The 17,286-nt window shown below is 45.6% G+C and overlaps 3 protein-coding genes and 2 long non-coding RNA genes across 14 annotated transcripts; 3 read left to right on the top strand and 2 right to left on the bottom strand.

The window, feature by feature from the left end:
* The first annotated feature begins 54 nt into the window (after positions 1 to 54).
* Positions 55 to 1,801, top strand: LOC130164640 (uncharacterized). Of its 2 annotated transcripts, none has more exons than XM_056369500.1 (4): positions 55 to 439; positions 534 to 589; positions 680 to 1,039; positions 1,188 to 1,801. In XM_056369500.1, exons 1-4 carry the CDS (start codon positions 369 to 371, stop codon positions 1,379 to 1,381), a joined length of 681 nt encoding a protein of 226 aa, XP_056225475.1. In that variant the 5' UTR covers positions 55 to 368; the 3' UTR covers positions 1,382 to 1,801. The 2 variants fall into 2 exon arrangements, with proteins under 2 accessions (XP_056225475.1, XP_056225474.1); XM_056369499.1 differs by having other exon boundaries at positions 1,185 to 1,800.
* A 1,676-nt stretch (positions 1,802 to 3,477) lies between these two features.
* LOC130164641 (uncharacterized) lies at positions 3,478 to 5,542 on the top strand. 2 transcript variants are annotated; one of them, XM_056369502.1, is made up of 4 exons: positions 3,478 to 4,150; positions 4,245 to 4,300; positions 4,391 to 4,750; positions 4,908 to 5,542. In XM_056369502.1, exons 1-4 carry the CDS (start codon positions 4,080 to 4,082, stop codon positions 5,099 to 5,101), a joined length of 681 nt encoding a protein of 226 aa, XP_056225477.1. In that variant the 5' UTR covers positions 3,478 to 4,079; the 3' UTR covers positions 5,102 to 5,542. The 2 variants fall into 2 exon arrangements, with proteins under 2 accessions (XP_056225477.1, XP_056225476.1); XM_056369501.1 differs by having other exon boundaries at positions 4,905 to 5,539.
* Positions 5,543 to 7,965: 2,423 nt separating this feature from the next.
* Positions 7,966 to 12,061, top strand: LOC130164100 (uncharacterized). Of its 8 annotated transcripts, none has more exons than XM_056368540.1 (5): positions 7,966 to 9,139; positions 9,303 to 9,462; positions 11,107 to 11,180; positions 11,271 to 11,630; positions 11,776 to 12,061. In XM_056368540.1, exons 3-5 carry the CDS (start codon positions 11,132 to 11,134, stop codon positions 11,907 to 11,909), a joined length of 543 nt encoding a protein of 180 aa, XP_056224515.1. In that variant the 5' UTR covers positions 7,966 to 9,139; positions 9,303 to 9,462; positions 11,107 to 11,131; the 3' UTR covers positions 11,910 to 12,061. The 8 variants fall into 8 exon arrangements, with proteins under 8 accessions (XP_056224515.1, XP_056224512.1, XP_056224513.1 ...); XM_056368537.1 differs by having other exon boundaries at positions 11,125 to 11,180; XM_056368538.1 differs by having other exon boundaries at positions 9,321 to 9,462; positions 11,125 to 11,180.
* On the bottom strand, positions 10,593 to 10,874 carry LOC130164102 (uncharacterized). Its single transcript, XR_008826554.1, has 2 exons — positions 10,813 to 10,874; positions 10,593 to 10,629 (listed from the first exon to the last, which is right to left on the bottom strand). It is a non-coding gene; the product is annotated as an uncharacterized LOC130164102 (long non-coding RNA).
* A 1,388-nt stretch (positions 12,062 to 13,449) lies between the features above and the next one.
* LOC130164609 (uncharacterized) lies at positions 13,450 to 16,260 on the bottom strand. Its single transcript, XR_008826634.1, has 3 exons — positions 16,149 to 16,260; positions 15,075 to 15,130; positions 13,450 to 14,984 (listed from the first exon to the last, which is right to left on the bottom strand). It is a non-coding gene; the product is annotated as an uncharacterized LOC130164609 (long non-coding RNA).
* Between the last annotated feature and the right edge of the window lie 1,026 nt (positions 16,261 to 17,286).

Raw genomic sequence — 17,286 nt, forward strand, 5'->3', positions numbered from 1 at the left:
CCCGGAGATATGCTAGTAGCTCGCGGACGCACAAGCTCCCGGCTCGTAGCTTCCCGGAGATATGCTAGTAGCAAGCGGACACACAGGCTCCCGGCTCTCAGCTCGCGGACACACGGGCTTTTAATTTGCAGACACACGGGCTCGTAGCTTCCCGGAGATAGGCTCGTAGCACGCAGACACACCGGCTCTCACCTGTACAGAGAAACCCACGAACCACAGACACCCGGGCTCTCGTGCCGACTTCAAGATCTCGGCTACCGACAAAAGCCGAACAACAACCGATAAAGAATCAGATACCGCTGCCCCGCCCCCTTGTTGCTCTTTATTAAAGAGCCAGGTGAGCCAGCTTCACAGAGCCCGTGCAACTGATGATTGAGAACGAAGGGAGTCTCTCCGTCAGTCAACCCATCAACCTTCACAACGACAGAAAATACACAAGGTAAGGTCTAAATACAGAGTTGATGTTATCGTTGTGTTCATCCTGGATTAGATTTGTATGAAGAAACTTGATGAGGTTGGTGTCTCTCTCTCAGGGAGAAGATGATCTGCTGCATCCTGCTGCTCCTCACACTGACCTCCTGTGTCTGTGGTTAGTTTACTCCTTCACTTTATTATCTAGAAACTGATACAAGTCCTCAGTTAGTCTGCTCCTCACTTTCCCTCTCTGTCTCCTCAACAGGAACATTTGTAGTGAATGTGACACAGAGCTCCTATCAGGCAGAGGAGAACCACAACATCACACTGGAGTGGAGCTTCACAACCAAACCTCACACTCCACCTGACTTCCTTAATATCTTCTGTGAATTGATCACTGATCTCAGAGAATCAGTCCTGTATCAGCTACGTGAGGGTGTCGAGTCCCCAGAGTCTCAGGATAAACAGTTTTCAGGACGAGTCCAGTGTGACAAAGACGTCCTCAGAGAAGGACGAATCAGACTTCATGTGTCCAGACTGAGGACTGAGGACTCAGGACTGTACGAGTGTACGGTCCTCACCTCTGATGGGAGGAGCTTTAACAAATGTCGACTCAACGTCTCTGGTGAGTAGATCCAGTAGAACTCAGTAGAAAGCTCTTTTTATAAATGGTTATCAGTGTTGTACAGACTCTGCTGCTGAACTAGACTTGATGGAGTTTGGCTGCTCAGCTCTATAATATTTATATTTCTTTTCATTCTTCTCTTCAGCAGCTGTTGATCAGCCTGAAACTCAGAGACCAACTGAGAGACCAGAACCAGAGAGTCGGGGAAGGATCGGCCTCTACGCTGGACTGGGACTGACAGCAGCAGCAGCAGCAGCTCTACTGGTCAAACTCTGCTGTTCCTCAAGTCCTTGTTTCACTAAATCTCCTGATGAGACAGTAAACCTTTATTCAGAGGTGTAAGAGTGACGTTCCTCAGAGAGCAGACTTCTCTCTGTCTCTGCTTCCTGTCACCCTGTTGGTCCATGAGGCTGCTTTTCTCTGCACACCCAGTCTGACCTCTGACCTTTCACCTCTGTCACTGTCTCCATGCGCCGAGAGAGACAAACAGATCTTCTCCTGACTGAAGACCTCTCCTCTCTACGACCAAAGATTCAGCTGTTTGCAGCCGACTGAGAGACGGCCGAGCTTCGTGCTGCCTTCAGGATCCTCCCTGAGCTGTGGAACAATGTCTCTGTCCCTGCATCACTGTGCTAAAGAGGATGAAGCTCTAAACAGTCACAGTACTTTAACTTTCCTCACTGTATCACAGCTTATAATTATATCTTAATCCTCTGTGCATTGTAACAGAGTCATCAATAATCAACTTTCATCATGTAAAGTTTATAATGTGAATTTACTGTAAATAAATCTATTTATTTAAGAGAAGTTGTTCTGACTCTTCTGTGTGTGAGTCTTAAAGTCAGAGACCGTGAAGTTGACAAGAATTAAAACTTTATTATAAACAACAAGAATAAACTTTATTAACACTGTTGCTTCACAGCAGCATAAAGAGGAAACAGACATTAACAGAAGTCCAACAATAATAATTTAAAGGATGTATAAATTTCATAAACATACAAACGAATAGTAAAATAAATGACCTGAGAAGAGAGAAGCTGAAGGTCACAATAACCTGAGTCAGTGTAGATCAGTCCTCAGCTGTGATGAAGCTGAGCTCCTCTGATGAAGGATCACATCACTTTATTTCTATCTGCTGTCCTCACTTCATTCACAACATCCATCCATCAATCAATCAATCAATCAATCAATCAATAGGCTGCAGGTGGAGGGTGAATCAGAAACAGGAGAATTTCATCAGTTACATATTCACTCTGTCAGCTGATCAGATTTAAAGAATCATCATCGTTACCAGAGGTTTTTATGTCACTTCTTCAATCTTCATATTGATCTTTGAGAATGAACCTGAATCTGACACATTCATTGTTTCACCTTGATAAAGCTCATGTTAGACTTTGATATAAGCTGTAACTGTCTGTGATGTGGTGCTTAGAATCACATGGATGAACTTTTATCAGATCTCAGATCAGCTGTAACGAGCTGCTGTGTTGGAGACACCTCCGTCTTTACTCAGCTGTAGCACAGGTGAAACACGCGCTCTGATCCTTCCGCTGTCAGAGAGACTCTCAGCTCGCGGAGATATTGACGAACCACCGACACACGGGCTCGTAGCTTCCCGGAGATATGCTTGTAGGAAGCGGATACACGAGCTTTCAGCTCCCGGCTCGCGGCTCTCAGCTCGTTGACACACGGACTCGCGGCTCTCAGCTCGCGGAAACACGAGCTCGTATCTTCCCGGAGATATGCACGTAGGAAGCGGATACACGAGCTTTCAGCTCCCGGCTCGCGGCTCTCAGCTCGCTGACACACGGGCTCGCGGCTCTCAGCTCGCTGACACACGGGCTCGCGGCTCTCAGCTCCCGGCTCCCGGCTCTCAGCTCGCTGACACACGGGCTCGTAGCTTTCCCGGAGATATGCTCGTAGCACGCGGATACACGAGCTTTCAGCTCCCGGCTCGCGGCTCTCAGCTCGCTGACACACGAGCTCGCGGCTTTCAGCTCGCTGACACACGAGCTTTCAACTTGCAGACACACGAGCTCGTAGCTTCCCGGAGATATGCTCGTAGCACGCGGATACGCGAGCTTTCAGCTCCCGGCCTGCGGCTCTCAGCTCGCTAACACACAGGCTCGCGGCTCTCAGCTCGCGGAAACAGGAGCTCGTAGCTTCCCGGAGATATGCTTGTAGCAAGCGGATACACGAGCTTTCAGCTCCCGGCTCGCGGCTCTCAGCTCGCTGACACACGGGCTCGCGGCTCTCAGCTCGCTGACACACAGGCTCGCGGCTCTCAGCTCGCTGAAAGACGGGCTCGCGGCTCTCAGCTCGCTGACACACGGGCTCGCGGCTCTCAGCTCCCGGCTCGCGGCTCTCAGCTCGCTGACACACGAGCTTGCGGCTTTCAGCTCCCGGCTCTCAGCTCGCTGACACACAGGCTCGCGGCTCTCAGCTCGCGGAAACAGGAGCTCGTAGCTTCCCAGAGATATGCTTGTAGCAAGCGGATACACGAGCTTTCAGCTCCCGGTTCGCGGCTCTCAGCTCGCTGACACACGGGCTCGCGGCTCACAGCTCGCTGACACACAGGCTCGCGGCTCTCAGCTCGCGGACACACTGGCTCGTAGCTTCCCGGAGATATGCTAGTAGCTCGCGGACGCACAAGCTCCCGGCTCTTAGCTCGCGGAAACACGGGCTCGTAGCTTCCCGGAGATATGCTAGTAGCTCGCGGACGCACAAGCTCCCGGCTCTTAGCTCGCGGAAACACGGGCTCGTAGCTTCCCGGAGATATGCTAGTAGCTCGCGGACACACGGGCTCGTAGCTTCCCGGAGATAGGCTCGTAGCACGCAGACACACCGGCTCTCACCTGTACAGAGAAACCCACGAGCCACAGACACCCGGGCTCTCGTGCCGACTTCAAAATCTCGGCTACCGACAAAAGCCGAACAACAACCGATAAAGAATCAGATACCGCTGCCCCGCCCCCTTGTTGCTCTTTATTAAAGAGCCAGGTGAGCCAGGTGAGCCAGCTTCACAGAGCCCGTGCAACTGATGATTGAGAACGAAGGGAGTCTCTCCGTCAGTCAACCCATCAACCTTCACAACGACAGAAAATACACAAGGTAAGGTCTAAATACAGAGTTGATGTTATCGTTGTGTTCATCCTGGATTAGATTTGTATGAAGAAACTTGATGAGGTTGGTGTCTCTCTCTCAGGGAGAAGATGATCTGCTGCATCCTGCTGCTCCTCACACTCACCTCCTGTGTCTGTGGTTAGTTTACTCCTTCACTTTATTATCTAGAAACTGATACAAGTCCTCAGTTAGTCTGCTCCTCACTTTCCCTCTCTGTCTCCTCAACAGGAACATTTGTAGTGAATGTGACACAGAGCTCCTATCAGGCAGAGGAGAACCACAACATCACACTGGAGTGGAGCTTCACAACCAAACCTCACACTCCACCTGACTTCCTTAATATCTTCTGTGAACTGATCACTGATCTCAGAGACTCAGTCCTGTATCAGCTACGTGAGGGTGTCGAGTCCCCAGAGTCTCAGGATGAACAGTTTTCAGGACGAGTCCAGTGTGACAAAGACGTCCTCAGAGAAGGACGAATCAGACTTCATGTGTCCAGACTGAGGACTGAGGACTCAGGACTGTACGAGTGTACGGTCCTCACCTCTGATGGGAGGAGCTCTGGTAAATGTCGACTCAACGTCTCTGGTGAGTAGATCCAGTAGATCCAGTAGAACTCAGTAGAAAGCTCTTTTTATAAATGGTTATCAGTGTTGTACAGACTCTGCTGCTGAACTAGACTTGATGGAGTTTTGCTGCTCAGCTCTATAATATTTACATTTCTTTTCATTGTTCTCTTCAGCAGCTGTTGATCAGCCTGAAACTCAGAGACCAACTGAGAGACCAGAACCAGAGAGTCGGGGAAGGATCGGCCTCTACGCTGGACTGGGACTGACAGCAGCAGCAGCAGCAGCTCTACTGGTCAAACTCTGCTGTTCCTCAAGTCCTTGTTTCACTAAATCTCCTGATGAGACAGTAAACCTTTATTCAGAGGTGTAAGAGTGACGTTCCTCAGAGAGCAGACGTCTCTCTGTCTCTGCTTCCTGTCACCCTGTTGGTCCATGAGGCTGCTTTTCTCTGCACACCCAGTCTGACCTCTGACCTTTCACCTCTGTCACTGTCTCCATGCGCCGAGAGAGACAAACAGATCTTCTCCTGACTGAAGACCTCTCCTCTCTACGACCAAAGATTCAGCTGTTTGCAGCCGACTGAGAGACGGCCGAGCTTCGTGCTGCCTTCAGGATCCTCCCTGAGCTGTGGAACAATGTCTCTGTCCCTGCATCACTGTGCTAAAGAGGATGAAGCTCTAAACAGTCACAGTACTTTAACTTTCCTCACTGTATCACAGCTTATAATTATATCTTAATCCTCTGTGCATTGTAACAGAGTCATCAATAATCAACTTTCATCATGTAAAGTTTATAATGTGAATTTACTGTAAATAAATCTATTTATTTAAGAGAAGTTGTTCTGACTCTTCTGTGTGTGAGTCTTAAAGTCAGAGACCGTGAAGTTGACAAGAATTAAAACTTTATTAACACTGTTGCTTCACAGCAGCATAAAGAGGAAACAGACATTAACAGAAGTCCAACAATAATAATTTAAAGATTTATAAATTTCATAAACATACAAACGAATAGTAAAATACATGACCTGAGAAGAGAGAAGCTGAAGGTCACAATAACCTGAGTCAGTGTAGATCAGTCCTCAGCTGTGATGAAGCTGAGCTCCTCTGATGAAGGATCACATCACTTTATTTCTATCTGCTGTCCTCACTTCATTCACAACATCCATCCATCAATCAATCAATCAATCAATCAATAGGCTGCAGGTGGAGGGTGAATCAGAAACAGGAGAATTTCATCAGTTACATATTCACTCTGTCAGCTGATCAGATTTAAAGAATCATCATCGTTACCAGAGGTTTTTATGTCACTTCTTCAATCTTCATATTGATCTTTGAGAATGAACCTGAATCTGACACATTCATTGTTTCACCTTGATAAAGCTCATGTTAGACTTTGATATGAGCTGTAACTGTCTGTGATGTGGTGCTTAGAATCACATGGATGAACTTTTATCAGATCTCAGATCAGCTGTAACGAGCTGCTGTGTTGGAGACACCTCCGTCTTTACTCAGCTGTAGCACAGGTGAAACACGCGCTCTGATCCTTCCGCTGTCAGAGAGACTCTCAGCTCGCGGAGATATTGACGAACCACCGACACACGGGCTCGTAGCTTCCCGGAGATATGCTCGTAGCACGCGGATACACGAGCTTTCAGCTCCGGGCTCGCGGCTCTCAGCTCGCTGACACACGGGCTCGCGGCTCTCAGCTCGCTGACACACGGGCTCGCGGCTTTCAGCTCCCGGCTCGCGGCTCTCAGCTCGCGGCTCTCAGCTCGCTGACACATGAGCTCGCGGCTTTCAGCTCCCGGCTCGCGTCTCTCAGCTCGCTGACACACGGGCTCGCGGCTTTCAGCTCCCGGCTCGCGGCTCTCAGCTCGCGGCTCTCAGCTCGCTGACACACGAGCTCGCGGCTTTCAGCTCCCGGCTCTCAGCTCGCTGACACACGAGCTCCCGGCTCGCGGCTCTCAGCTCGCGGCTCTCAGCTCGCTGACACACGGGCTCGCGGCTCTCAGCTCGCTGACACACGAGCTCGCGGCTTTCAGCTCCCGGCTCGCAGCTCTCAGCTCGCTGACACACGGGCTCGCGGCTCTCAGCTCGCGGACACACGAGCTCGCGGCTTTCAGCTCCCGGCTCGCAGCTCTCAGCTCGCTGACACACGGGCTCGCGGCTCTCAGCTCGCGGACACACAGGCTCGCGGCTCTCAGCTCGCTGACACACAGGCTCGCGGCTCTCAGCTCGCGGACACACGAGCTCGCGGCTCTCAGCTCGCTGACATAAAGGCTCGTTGCTCTCAGCTCGCGGATACCCGAGCTCGCGGCTCTCAGCTCGCTGACACACAGGCTTGTTGCTCTCAGCTCGCGGACACCCGAGCTCGCGGCTCTCAGCTCGCTGACACACAGGCTTGTTGCTCTCAGCTCGCTGACACACGGACTCTTAGCTTCCCGGAGATATGCTAGTAACAAACGGACACAGGGGCTTTCAGCTCCCGGCTCTTAGCACGCGGACACACGGGCTCGTACCTTCCCGGAGATATGCTAGTAGCAAGCGGACACACGGGCTCGTAGCTTCCCGGAGATATGCTAGTAGCTCGCGGACACACGGGCTCGTAGCTTCCCGGAGATATGCTAGTAGCTCGCGGACACACGGGCTCGTAGCTTCCCGGAGATAGGCTCATAGCACGCAGACACACCGGCTCTCACCTGTACAGAGAAACCCACGAGCCACAGACACCCGGGCTCTCGTGCCGACTTCAAAATCTCGGCTACTGACAAAAGCCGAACAACAACAACCGATAAAGAAGCAGGTGTTGCTGCCCCGCCCCCTTGTTGCTCTTTATTAAAGAGCCAGGTGAGCCAGCTTCACAGAGCCCGTGCAACCAGTGGTGTCGTCTAGTCGCCCCAGCCTCGCACTCATTCATACGGCAGCAGCTGTTTCAAAATAACCCCAAACAAGAACCACCATGCTCAGTAATGCATTAAGTATGCATTAACATGAGATCATGAAAGACTTTTTGTATTCATATGATTATGTATTATCTAAATGTATTGTAAGCAACACAAGATATACAACAGTCAACTTGACTTTTATTAACTGTCAAACAAGCAGTACGGATCTGTCCGTACAATAGAACAGTACAAGACAAACAAGTTGAAATAAAGAAAAATGAATAAATAAATAATACACTTGTACAAAAAAATAACGTTTCAGAAAACAAGTGTAAACAGTGGTGCAAACATGCAAATAAAATTCTCTAAAGTGGAGCAAATAACAGCCGACTCCTAAACAGATCTGGAAATTAGAAAAAAATTAAACCAATAATCCACATTAAGAAGGGGTAAGAAGAGAAGGTGTAGGTGGGTTAAGGCTCTTTGGTGTGCATGTTCTTTTTGCCTGTGTGGCAGAGCAATGGCTTGTCAACCAGGTTGTAACGTACTGCCTTGGCTCAATAAGACTAAGAGGGGGCCATTGATGCTAATCATCATCTGCATCTCTTTTGATATGTGTTGCACAATATCTGTGGAACTGTACCTCGAGTGCTGAAGCTCAATAAGATCATAATGATCAGGGAAAGGTCGGTTCATTTTGGCAAGATAGTGTGCTGTTCTGAATACAGCATCAGTCTCAGCTAACACAGTCTCTGACACAGTTCTCGCTATATTTCCAAGTTGATCCCGTCTTCCTCTTTCTGTGAGCTCCTGAGCTATTTTGTGCGCCCTAGACGTCTCATGTCGCCGTATTTTGTTCCTATAGGACTCCAGAGCTGTTTGTCTGTCACTTGTACCTGAGCTCTGGATGTTAAAAGACACCCACTCCTCAGATGTTGATACCCTCTTCTCTGTGAGGACACCAGTGGACTTTGTGGCACTGCAGATAGCACAACCTGGATCCTTTTTCTGCTTATATTGGCATTAAGACTACAGAACAGGGCCAAATCCAATTAATGAACTGTTTACAACCTTCAGCCATGGCAAAGAATCTTTTTTTTTTTTTTTTTTTTTTAACAATTTCATTTTTAAATTCACCTTAACTTTGTACATTTAAATTGTTTTTTTTTTTCAGCTTAAATGTTTTCAAATATTACTTAACTTTCTCCACTCTACAGAACAGGGCCAAAGAGAGAGAGAGGCGGAGCGAGAGAGAGGGAGAGAGAGAGAGGCGGCGCGAGAGAGGCGGAGAGAGAGAGAGGGAGAGAGAGGCGGCGCGAGAAAAATTTAAATGTAGGAGTGGCGTCTCCCTGAGTCGCTAGCTGAACTCGTGTGTCGGCTAGTTACGAGCATATCTCCGGGAGGCCAGAAGCCCGTGTGTCGGTGGATAGAATCTGGATATGGATATGATAAATGTGAAGAAGTCAGAAGTCAGACTGACAGGCAAACAGGAAGAACAGACATTAAACGACAGAGTCTACTGAGGTAGGTAGTTCTTATTTGTTTTGATATTGGATATCCTCAGAGAGGAGTATGATTTCCCTGGTCTAGGAGCTGTTTCTCTGTCAGCCTGGATGTTGGGTTTCAGATCATCCATATATCCCACATCATGTAGCTTCTCTCTGGGGTTACCTATGTTTTGTTCCAGTGGCTCATTTCTCAACAGGTTCCCCAACACCCGACTCAGAGCTCTTTGTGGTTTCAGTCGTCCTGAGGAAAGTCAGTAGCACCAAGGGTCTACACTGGATCCCTGTGCCAAAGTCAGTAGTGTCGACCACTGAACTAAACTGACTCTTCTTTCTCTTGAGGTAGCTATATTCACTATTTCTCATCTATATATAATCTTGCTCCTGATTGTGTGAGTGTGTGTGTGTGTGTGTGTGTGTGTGTGTGTGGGTGTGTGTGTGTGTTTGTCAATGGCGGCTGCTGGTCTTATAAGGAGGGGAAGCTCATTTTCGGCCTACATCATAAAATATGTCCGTTTATTTATATGTAAATTCGCAGAGTGACAGAAGAGAGTCGCCAAACACAAAGCTAGTTGTTTTTAACAAAGACAAAGTCGCTGAGGATCAGTAACGTCTCCAGATCAACTCTGAACAACGGAATGAAAAACTTGAAAACTGCTCCGGTGGATGCTTATACTTCAAGATCGCTGATTCGCTCATTTCGCTGTCAATCAAAAAGGGACTCAGCCTCAGACAGATCATCCAATCATCATGCAGAAGCCGAGCGTCCGGGCCAGCCCACTGTCCCATAGACCCCCAGAGACGCTGAGCGTTCGATGGGCGGGACAAAACCCAGCATTTATCCAATCACCGTCTAGTTTCGCTACAGTGGAACAACCCACTCTCTGCTTCCGCATTGAAGTCAGTAGACGCTCGGCGTCAACACTGTGTAAAGCTCTGTGGCGCTGCGGGGATGAATGAGAAGAAGTCGTGTCGGTCACCTGTGATAAGTAGCTGATTCTGAACAAAAGATGAACGTGTTCTAGCGCATATTTAGTCAATGAAATGTTCACACAACACTACATTTTTGACCAGTTATTTTGTTGACATTTTAGGGGAAGCTGAGCTTCCCTTGCAGTCTTAGAGCAATCGCCACTGGTGTGTGTATGTGTGTGTGTGTGTGCGTGCGTGCGTGCGTGCGTGTGTGTGTGCGCTCTGAGCTCTTCTCTCCTCTTTCTCCTGCTGTTCTTAATCAGTTTTATCTGCTGTTTATTGTGAAAATGAAGATGTATATGAAACAGCAGGTGATGAAACTAGCTGACAGTAAACAGTTAGTGTTAGCATTAAAATGCTGCTGACATGTTCATCAAATACATCACATTGATCTCATCGTCCCTGTACTGTTACACCCAGTGTGACTCCTGTCGTATACTGGGATTCACAGCCAGCTAAACTCTTTATGACATCATGACCTCCAAGGAACAGGCAAGTAGTTGTAGTTGGACAGGTTTAATGCCAAAAATTGTGAAACTGAAACACAGAGTACAGAAACATAAATTAACAACCGAGATTCATACATTGCAGAAATAGCGGATTTAACATTTACAGATCTGGATCGGAAAAGTCCGCGATCGGATTTCGATCGTTATATTAAATACATAGTGTCAAATTTAACCAAACACTTTGCACTCTAACAATGATAAATGTACTCACTTATATTGCCACGACAAGGGCAAAACAAACAGCTGGACAAAAAGTAAACATCCGAGTATCCCTCGTTATGGAGCAGAAAACGAAAACTTCCAGGTACCTCACTTCCTGTAAATTACACAGGTAAATAAACGCACTGCGCCCTCTATAGGCGAAAGGGGGCTACTGCAACTGCAGGCACAAACAGTTCCAACACTTCTCTGAACTGTTGGAGTTAAACTGACACATTTTGACTTGTGAAGTCAGTGAAGCTCTAAATTACATCTTTTAACAGGAAATGTGTTTGTGACTCTTCAGCTCTGTCTCCTCTCACAGGGAGAAGATGATCTGCTGCATCCTGCTGCTTCTCACACTGACCTCCTGTGTCTGTGGTTAGTTTACTCCTTCACTTTATTATCTAGAAACTGATACAAGTCCTCAGTTAGTCTGCTCCTCACTTTCCCTCTCTGTCTCCTCAACAGGAACATTTGTAGTGAATGTGACACAGAGCTCCTATCAGGCAGAGGAGAACCACAACATCACACTGGAGTGGAGCTTCACAACCAAACCTCACACTCCACCTGACTTCCTTATTATCTTCTGTGAACTGATCACTGATCTCAGAGACTCAGTCCTGTATCATCTACATGAGGGTGTTGAGGTCCCAGAGTCTCAGGATGAACAGTTTTCAGGACGAGTCCAGTGTGACAAAGACGTCCTCAGAGAAGGACGAATCAGACTTCATGTGTCCAGACTGAGGACTGAGGACTCAGGAGAGTACAGGTGTCGGGTCCTCACCTCTGATGGGAGGAACTTTGCTAAATGTCGACTCAACGTCTCTGGTGAGTAGATCCAGTAGAACTCAGTAGAAAGCTCTTTTTATAAACGGTTATCAGTGTTGTACAGACTCTGCTGCTGAACTAGACTTGATGGAGTTTGGCTGCTCAGCTCTATAATATTTATATTTCTTTTCATTGTTCTCTTCAGCAGCTGTTGATCAGCCTGAAACTCAGAGACCAACTGAGAGACCAGAACCAGAGAGTCGGGGAAGGATCGGTCTCTACGCTGGACTGGGACTGACAGCAGCAGCAGCAGCAGCTCTACTGGTCAAACTCTGCTAAGTCTTTGTTTCACTAAATCTCCTGATGACACAGTAAACCTTTATTCAGAGGTGTAAGAGTGAAGTTCCTGTCCAGAATACACTTCTTCTTTCTTCATCACATGTATCGTGTATATATTTATATTGTAAATAAACTTTATTTATATATGAGAAGTTGTCATCACTCTATGTGTAAATCTTTGAATATCAGACCCAGAAGTTTCTCAAAGAAGCAAAGACTCCAACAGTTTGTCACCAACAACAGAAACAATGATGATAAACTTCATCAACACTAGTGTTTTTACACAGCACAATAATGAAGACAGACAATTCTAATAATGAAATATACAGAATATATGAGAAGACAGAAGATCAAACATGGACTTTGACCTAAAAGAGTGAATGTGACACATTAGACACATTAGTCAGGAGACACCGTCCAGAACATCAGAGCACACTACACCTGAATCACACGGGAAGGAGTCCACAAAGAAAACACAAGGAAAACAAAGGCAGTTGTTTCTATGTCCATGTCTAAAGTCTTTGTATCATATTCTACAAGTTTTTATTCTCCAGGTTCTACAGTCAGTCAGTCAGTCAGTCAGTCAGTCAGTCAGTCAGTCAGTCAGTCAGTCAGTCAGTCAGTAGGTTGTTTCAGAGTCATCAGGTTCAGTAAATGTGTGTTGACACAAAGAAAAATATATCATGATGTCACTTCCTTGCAATTCCAAAGCACCGACTGTCACATTAACACACCTGTGAGCCAGTTGGTTAAACACAGCCATCAGGCACACACACCTTTCATATGACTTCATTCTGTTTGAACCAGTCACACACTGCTGTGCTGAACCTAAAACACTTTTAGCAATTATACTTCTCAGTGATTAGGGCACTGTAAGTGAAGTACAGAGAGAAAGTGCAAATGTACAATCAATTCACCAAACACTACACAAGACCAATGCTGCAGACTGATGAGAATATCATTCATTTCTCTCCATACACCCAAATCATCATGTCAACATGGAGAATCACAACAAAACATGTCCCAGTTTTCATGCTACTACAGTCGTGTGCTTCACACTGTCAGCTCAGCACATATCAGACAAACAGAAAATACTGTGTCCAGTACAGGTTACAATTACAGTCAAAAATAAATAAATAAAACTGAAAATACAGTAGAGAAAATACGTTGTTTTCTGTAGTTCTCACAAGATAATCGGGGCTCCAGTCTCCCTTAAGAAGACATAGTACTTTAAGAGAAGTTGTTCCTCTGTTTCACCACGGGAGGGAGTATCACAGGAAGTGAGCAGGTGTAGCAGAGGTAAACAGGCCACACATTGTAATGCACAGAGCAAAAGACTGTAGACAAAAGGTGTAACCATGTACTATGTCTATATTTTGCAGACGGTTCCAGTAAAAGATACACACTGGTTTTAATTCATTTTAATTCAAGTGTTGTCATTCTCATCTTTATTTCTGCTCCTGTGAAGCACCAGTGTTAATAAAGTTTATTATTATCGTCATCACACACACAAGAGTCAGAACAACTTCTCTCATAGAAATAGAAATTTATTTACAGGATATTCACATTATAAACTGCATTGTAACAGTTTCCATCAGTGGTCAAGAGGGGAGTGGGACTGACAGTGTGAAGACGTCTAGACTCCAAATCTAATGTGATTTTAGTCGAATTTTACATTTGTCAGATCAAATGGAAACATTATTTACACTGATATGAGTTGTTGATGCTGTAATGACTCAATTTAAACTCTAAACCAAAACAATATAAACATCATGTAACACAAAAATATGAATTTCATGTCACAGATAAACCTTTGACTCAGGTCCTGTCGTTATGATAGAGGAGACGAGAAGTTCAACGATACTGAAACATACATGAAGAAAACACTTGAGGTAAAACAGGAAAGTGTCTGATGGTGTAAATGAGCACAAAGAGCTCCCTCCAGTGACCGTGCTCATTAACAACAGTGTTAACTCACAGCTTTTCTCTGGAGATTACATCCAATGAAAAAGTGACAATAACAGGCAGCAAATAACAACAAGCTGTAACAGACAGGGAGAAAATCAGATTTCAAAAATACAGTTTTACAGTTTTCAGGCAGTAAATGGAAGAACATTAACAACAATACAAACAGTCGCATCACTTCCTGTGAGCTGCTACAGTTTCATACCATCAGGTCAAGTGCATGATGGGTAAGTCAGTAAAAGTAGACAAGCTTCTCAGCATTATTTCATGAAGTGAACACAGTGCACGTTTCACATCTGTCTGACACAGTTTAACAAGGTGTCCTTTCAAAATAAGACTAGGTATAGATCTAGTGTATGACTGGACCGTGTATTGTTTCCACTGTAAAAGACGTAATAGAAACTGTTCCCACCAAATCATTTTGAAAGAGCCAATGGGAAAAGTCAAACACTGGACCGACCAATGGTGTAACTTCATCTCTCAGTCAGTCAGTCACAGACTTTACTGACCACTTTATCATTGGCTGGACCACATACCACTGTTGAGGTCCAGCCAATGATGGATGACAGTGTCCTGTGGCTCTTATAGTCACTTACTGAAGAAACTAAAGGGGAAAACAGTGTTTTCAGTGTCTGTGGTACAAAGTTGAATTCTGACACTTTCACTTACTTTGTGGATCAAACTGTTTCTGCTGAGCTGAAACGTTCCTCAGGACGAATGAATGAAAAGAGTCAGAACAACAGCTGCTGTCAGTCCCAGTCCACAGTAGAGGCTGATCCTTCCCCGACTTGCTGTGTTTGGTTCTCCAGGTTCTGTCTCAGGTTCTGTCTCAGGTTCTGTCTCAAGTTCAGGCCGATCCCTCGCTGCTGCAAAGAGACCAAACAAATCTGTGTTGTTCATGTAAAGAAAAAACATTGCAGACGCAAAAACATTTCAATCAGTCCTGTAGATGATACAGGACTGATTGTCTGAGATCAGTGATCAGTTCACAGAAGATAATAAGGGAGTCAGGTGGAGTGTGAGGTTTGGTTGTGAAGCTCCACTCCAGTGTGATGTTGTGGTTCTCCTCTGCCTGATAGGAGCTCTGTGTCACATTCACTACAAATGTTCCTGTTGAGGAGACAGAGAGGGAAAGTGAGGAGCAGACTAACTGAGGACTTGTATCAGTTTCTAGATAATAAAGTGAAGGAGTAAACTAACCACAGACACAGGAGGTCAGTGTGAGGAGCAGCAGGATGCAGCAGATCATCTTCTCCCTGTGAGAGGAGACAGAGCTGAAGAGTCACAAAGAAGGAAAATCTACAGTCTGACTTCATTCAGTCAGTACGATGCTGCTTCCTCTTTATCATCCTGCTCATTACAAACAGCTGATCAGAGGACAGGACACCGAGCCTCCATGATGATGTCAGAGACAATGTGAGCTTCAGTCACGGTGATGTCACGTTTGTTTTGACGTCTCACATTTAGAGAGAGAAAAACTTCATGAGCTGCAGTCACGTGTTTCTGCCACAAGATGGCGCCAGAGTTAGACTCTCCTCTGCTCCTGATACTTGTCTCAGCTCTCAGCTCTTTGCTGAACAGGACTCACTGCAGTGTTAGAGTTTTATGATGATCTGTCTCTCACTACATTGATCACGTCTGTTGAAAACGTATTGTCTAATTCAGGTTCAATGTGGTTTGATGTTGTTTTGCACACAAACTGAGACAGAGAACAGAGAACTGGACTGTTGATCCACCTTCACTGACGACTCCACACCGCCCCCCACCGTCTGTCAGCAGAACTACAGCTGACATTGTCTCTGCTTTAAAGCTGTAAAAGGTTTATTATCATTTACATTAAATCTTACTCGCCCTGTGACGTCGACTCTCTCTTTACATCAGACTCGGTGCAGCAGCTCTGTCCTGTCTGAAATCTGTGTTTCTAAGGACGACAGTTACAGCTCATTAAAGTCACAATGAATGTGTCTGATTCTCTCTGTTCAAAGTCGATCAAATAAAAATCAATACAAATTTCATGAAGAATCATGAAGCCAGACAAAATCATTTGGTTCAACATTTAGCTTCATTCACTAAAACACAAAGAGTCTGAAGATTTCACTCCTGGAAAATCAAGTTTCCAAGTTTCCTCACAGACGTTCATATAAACCTTCACAGAATCAACCAAGTTGTAATTATTGATCTCCACAGAGAGAAACAAACAACTATTAACACACTGTATCTCAGAAAGTGTAAAACCTTTACACCAGGATCAATGTAACAACGATTACAACCTACTGCTCTGGAGGAACATGACAGTCACATCTTCTCTCACGGTGAGAGGAGGCGGCAGCTGCAGCTGCTTTTACACTCTGAGGTTACAGGACACACACAGGTGTGTGTTCTTACCTGTGACTGGTTGCCATTTGTACTGTTGTTGTTTTTCCTTGTTCTGTATGTACTGCAGTATGCCCCGCCCCCATAAAATGAGCCGTTCAGCAACCACAGCTTGACTGACGGAGGAGGAGTTGTCTGTGATTGGTTGTTCTCCTGTGATGAACACAGTGTACTGCCTATCACCTTTTACAAAATAAAATAAAATAAATTCCACTGACTTAATGCTTCAAAGTAATAATAGAAATAATAGAAATGTGGTGTTAATAGTACAATATTACTACTAAAACTATATACTATAAAACTGGGGCTACGATGAGGAAAGCACGACCAGCTCTTCCCATCATGTTCCTGCGTCAGATGAGAAGAGTCACTGTTCATGGCATCAGTCCATCAGACTCAGACTCCGTCCTCCTGCATGAAGCCTGTTCTACCTGACTACAACATGAACACTGAACCATTATCTAATGTTCACACTGTATACATGTTGATATGTTCATACTGAATGGCACTGTTTACTGTCAGGTAGTTTAATCTACAACTCTTTCATCACCTGCTGTTTTTAATATACATCTTCATTTTCACAATAAACAGCAGATAAAACTGAGTAAGAACAGCAGGAGAAAGAGGAGAGAAGAGCTCAGAGCACACACACACACACACACACACACACACACACACACACACACACACACACACACACACACACACACACACAGAGAAATGAGAAATGAGCTACTGGAATAAAACATAGGTAACCCTTACTTAGGTGGGAAGATTTAGTTGGAGCTGCTCTGCCTCAGTGTGCCTGCAACATGTACGGTCCTTTACGGTTGAGAGGAATACACCAGTACGTTTTGCTTCTTTGTAAAAACATAGTTTCAATCTAAATCTGTCAGGTCTTGTTTTAATAATTATTATTATAATTTTACAATGGTAATAACACACCACAAATGGAGTAACACACCCTCAAATAAATTAGTTTAGCTGCTCTTTGATTTGTAAAGTTCTTCTATCAGCAGATAATGTGCATATAATATAT

The sequence above is a fragment of the Seriola aureovittata genome, chromosome 23 (genome assembly GCF_021018895.1).
Source record: "Seriola aureovittata isolate HTS-2021-v1 ecotype China chromosome 23, ASM2101889v1, whole genome shotgun sequence".
Classification (NCBI taxonomy): domain Eukaryota; kingdom Metazoa; phylum Chordata; class Actinopteri; order Carangiformes; family Carangidae; genus Seriola; species Seriola aureovittata.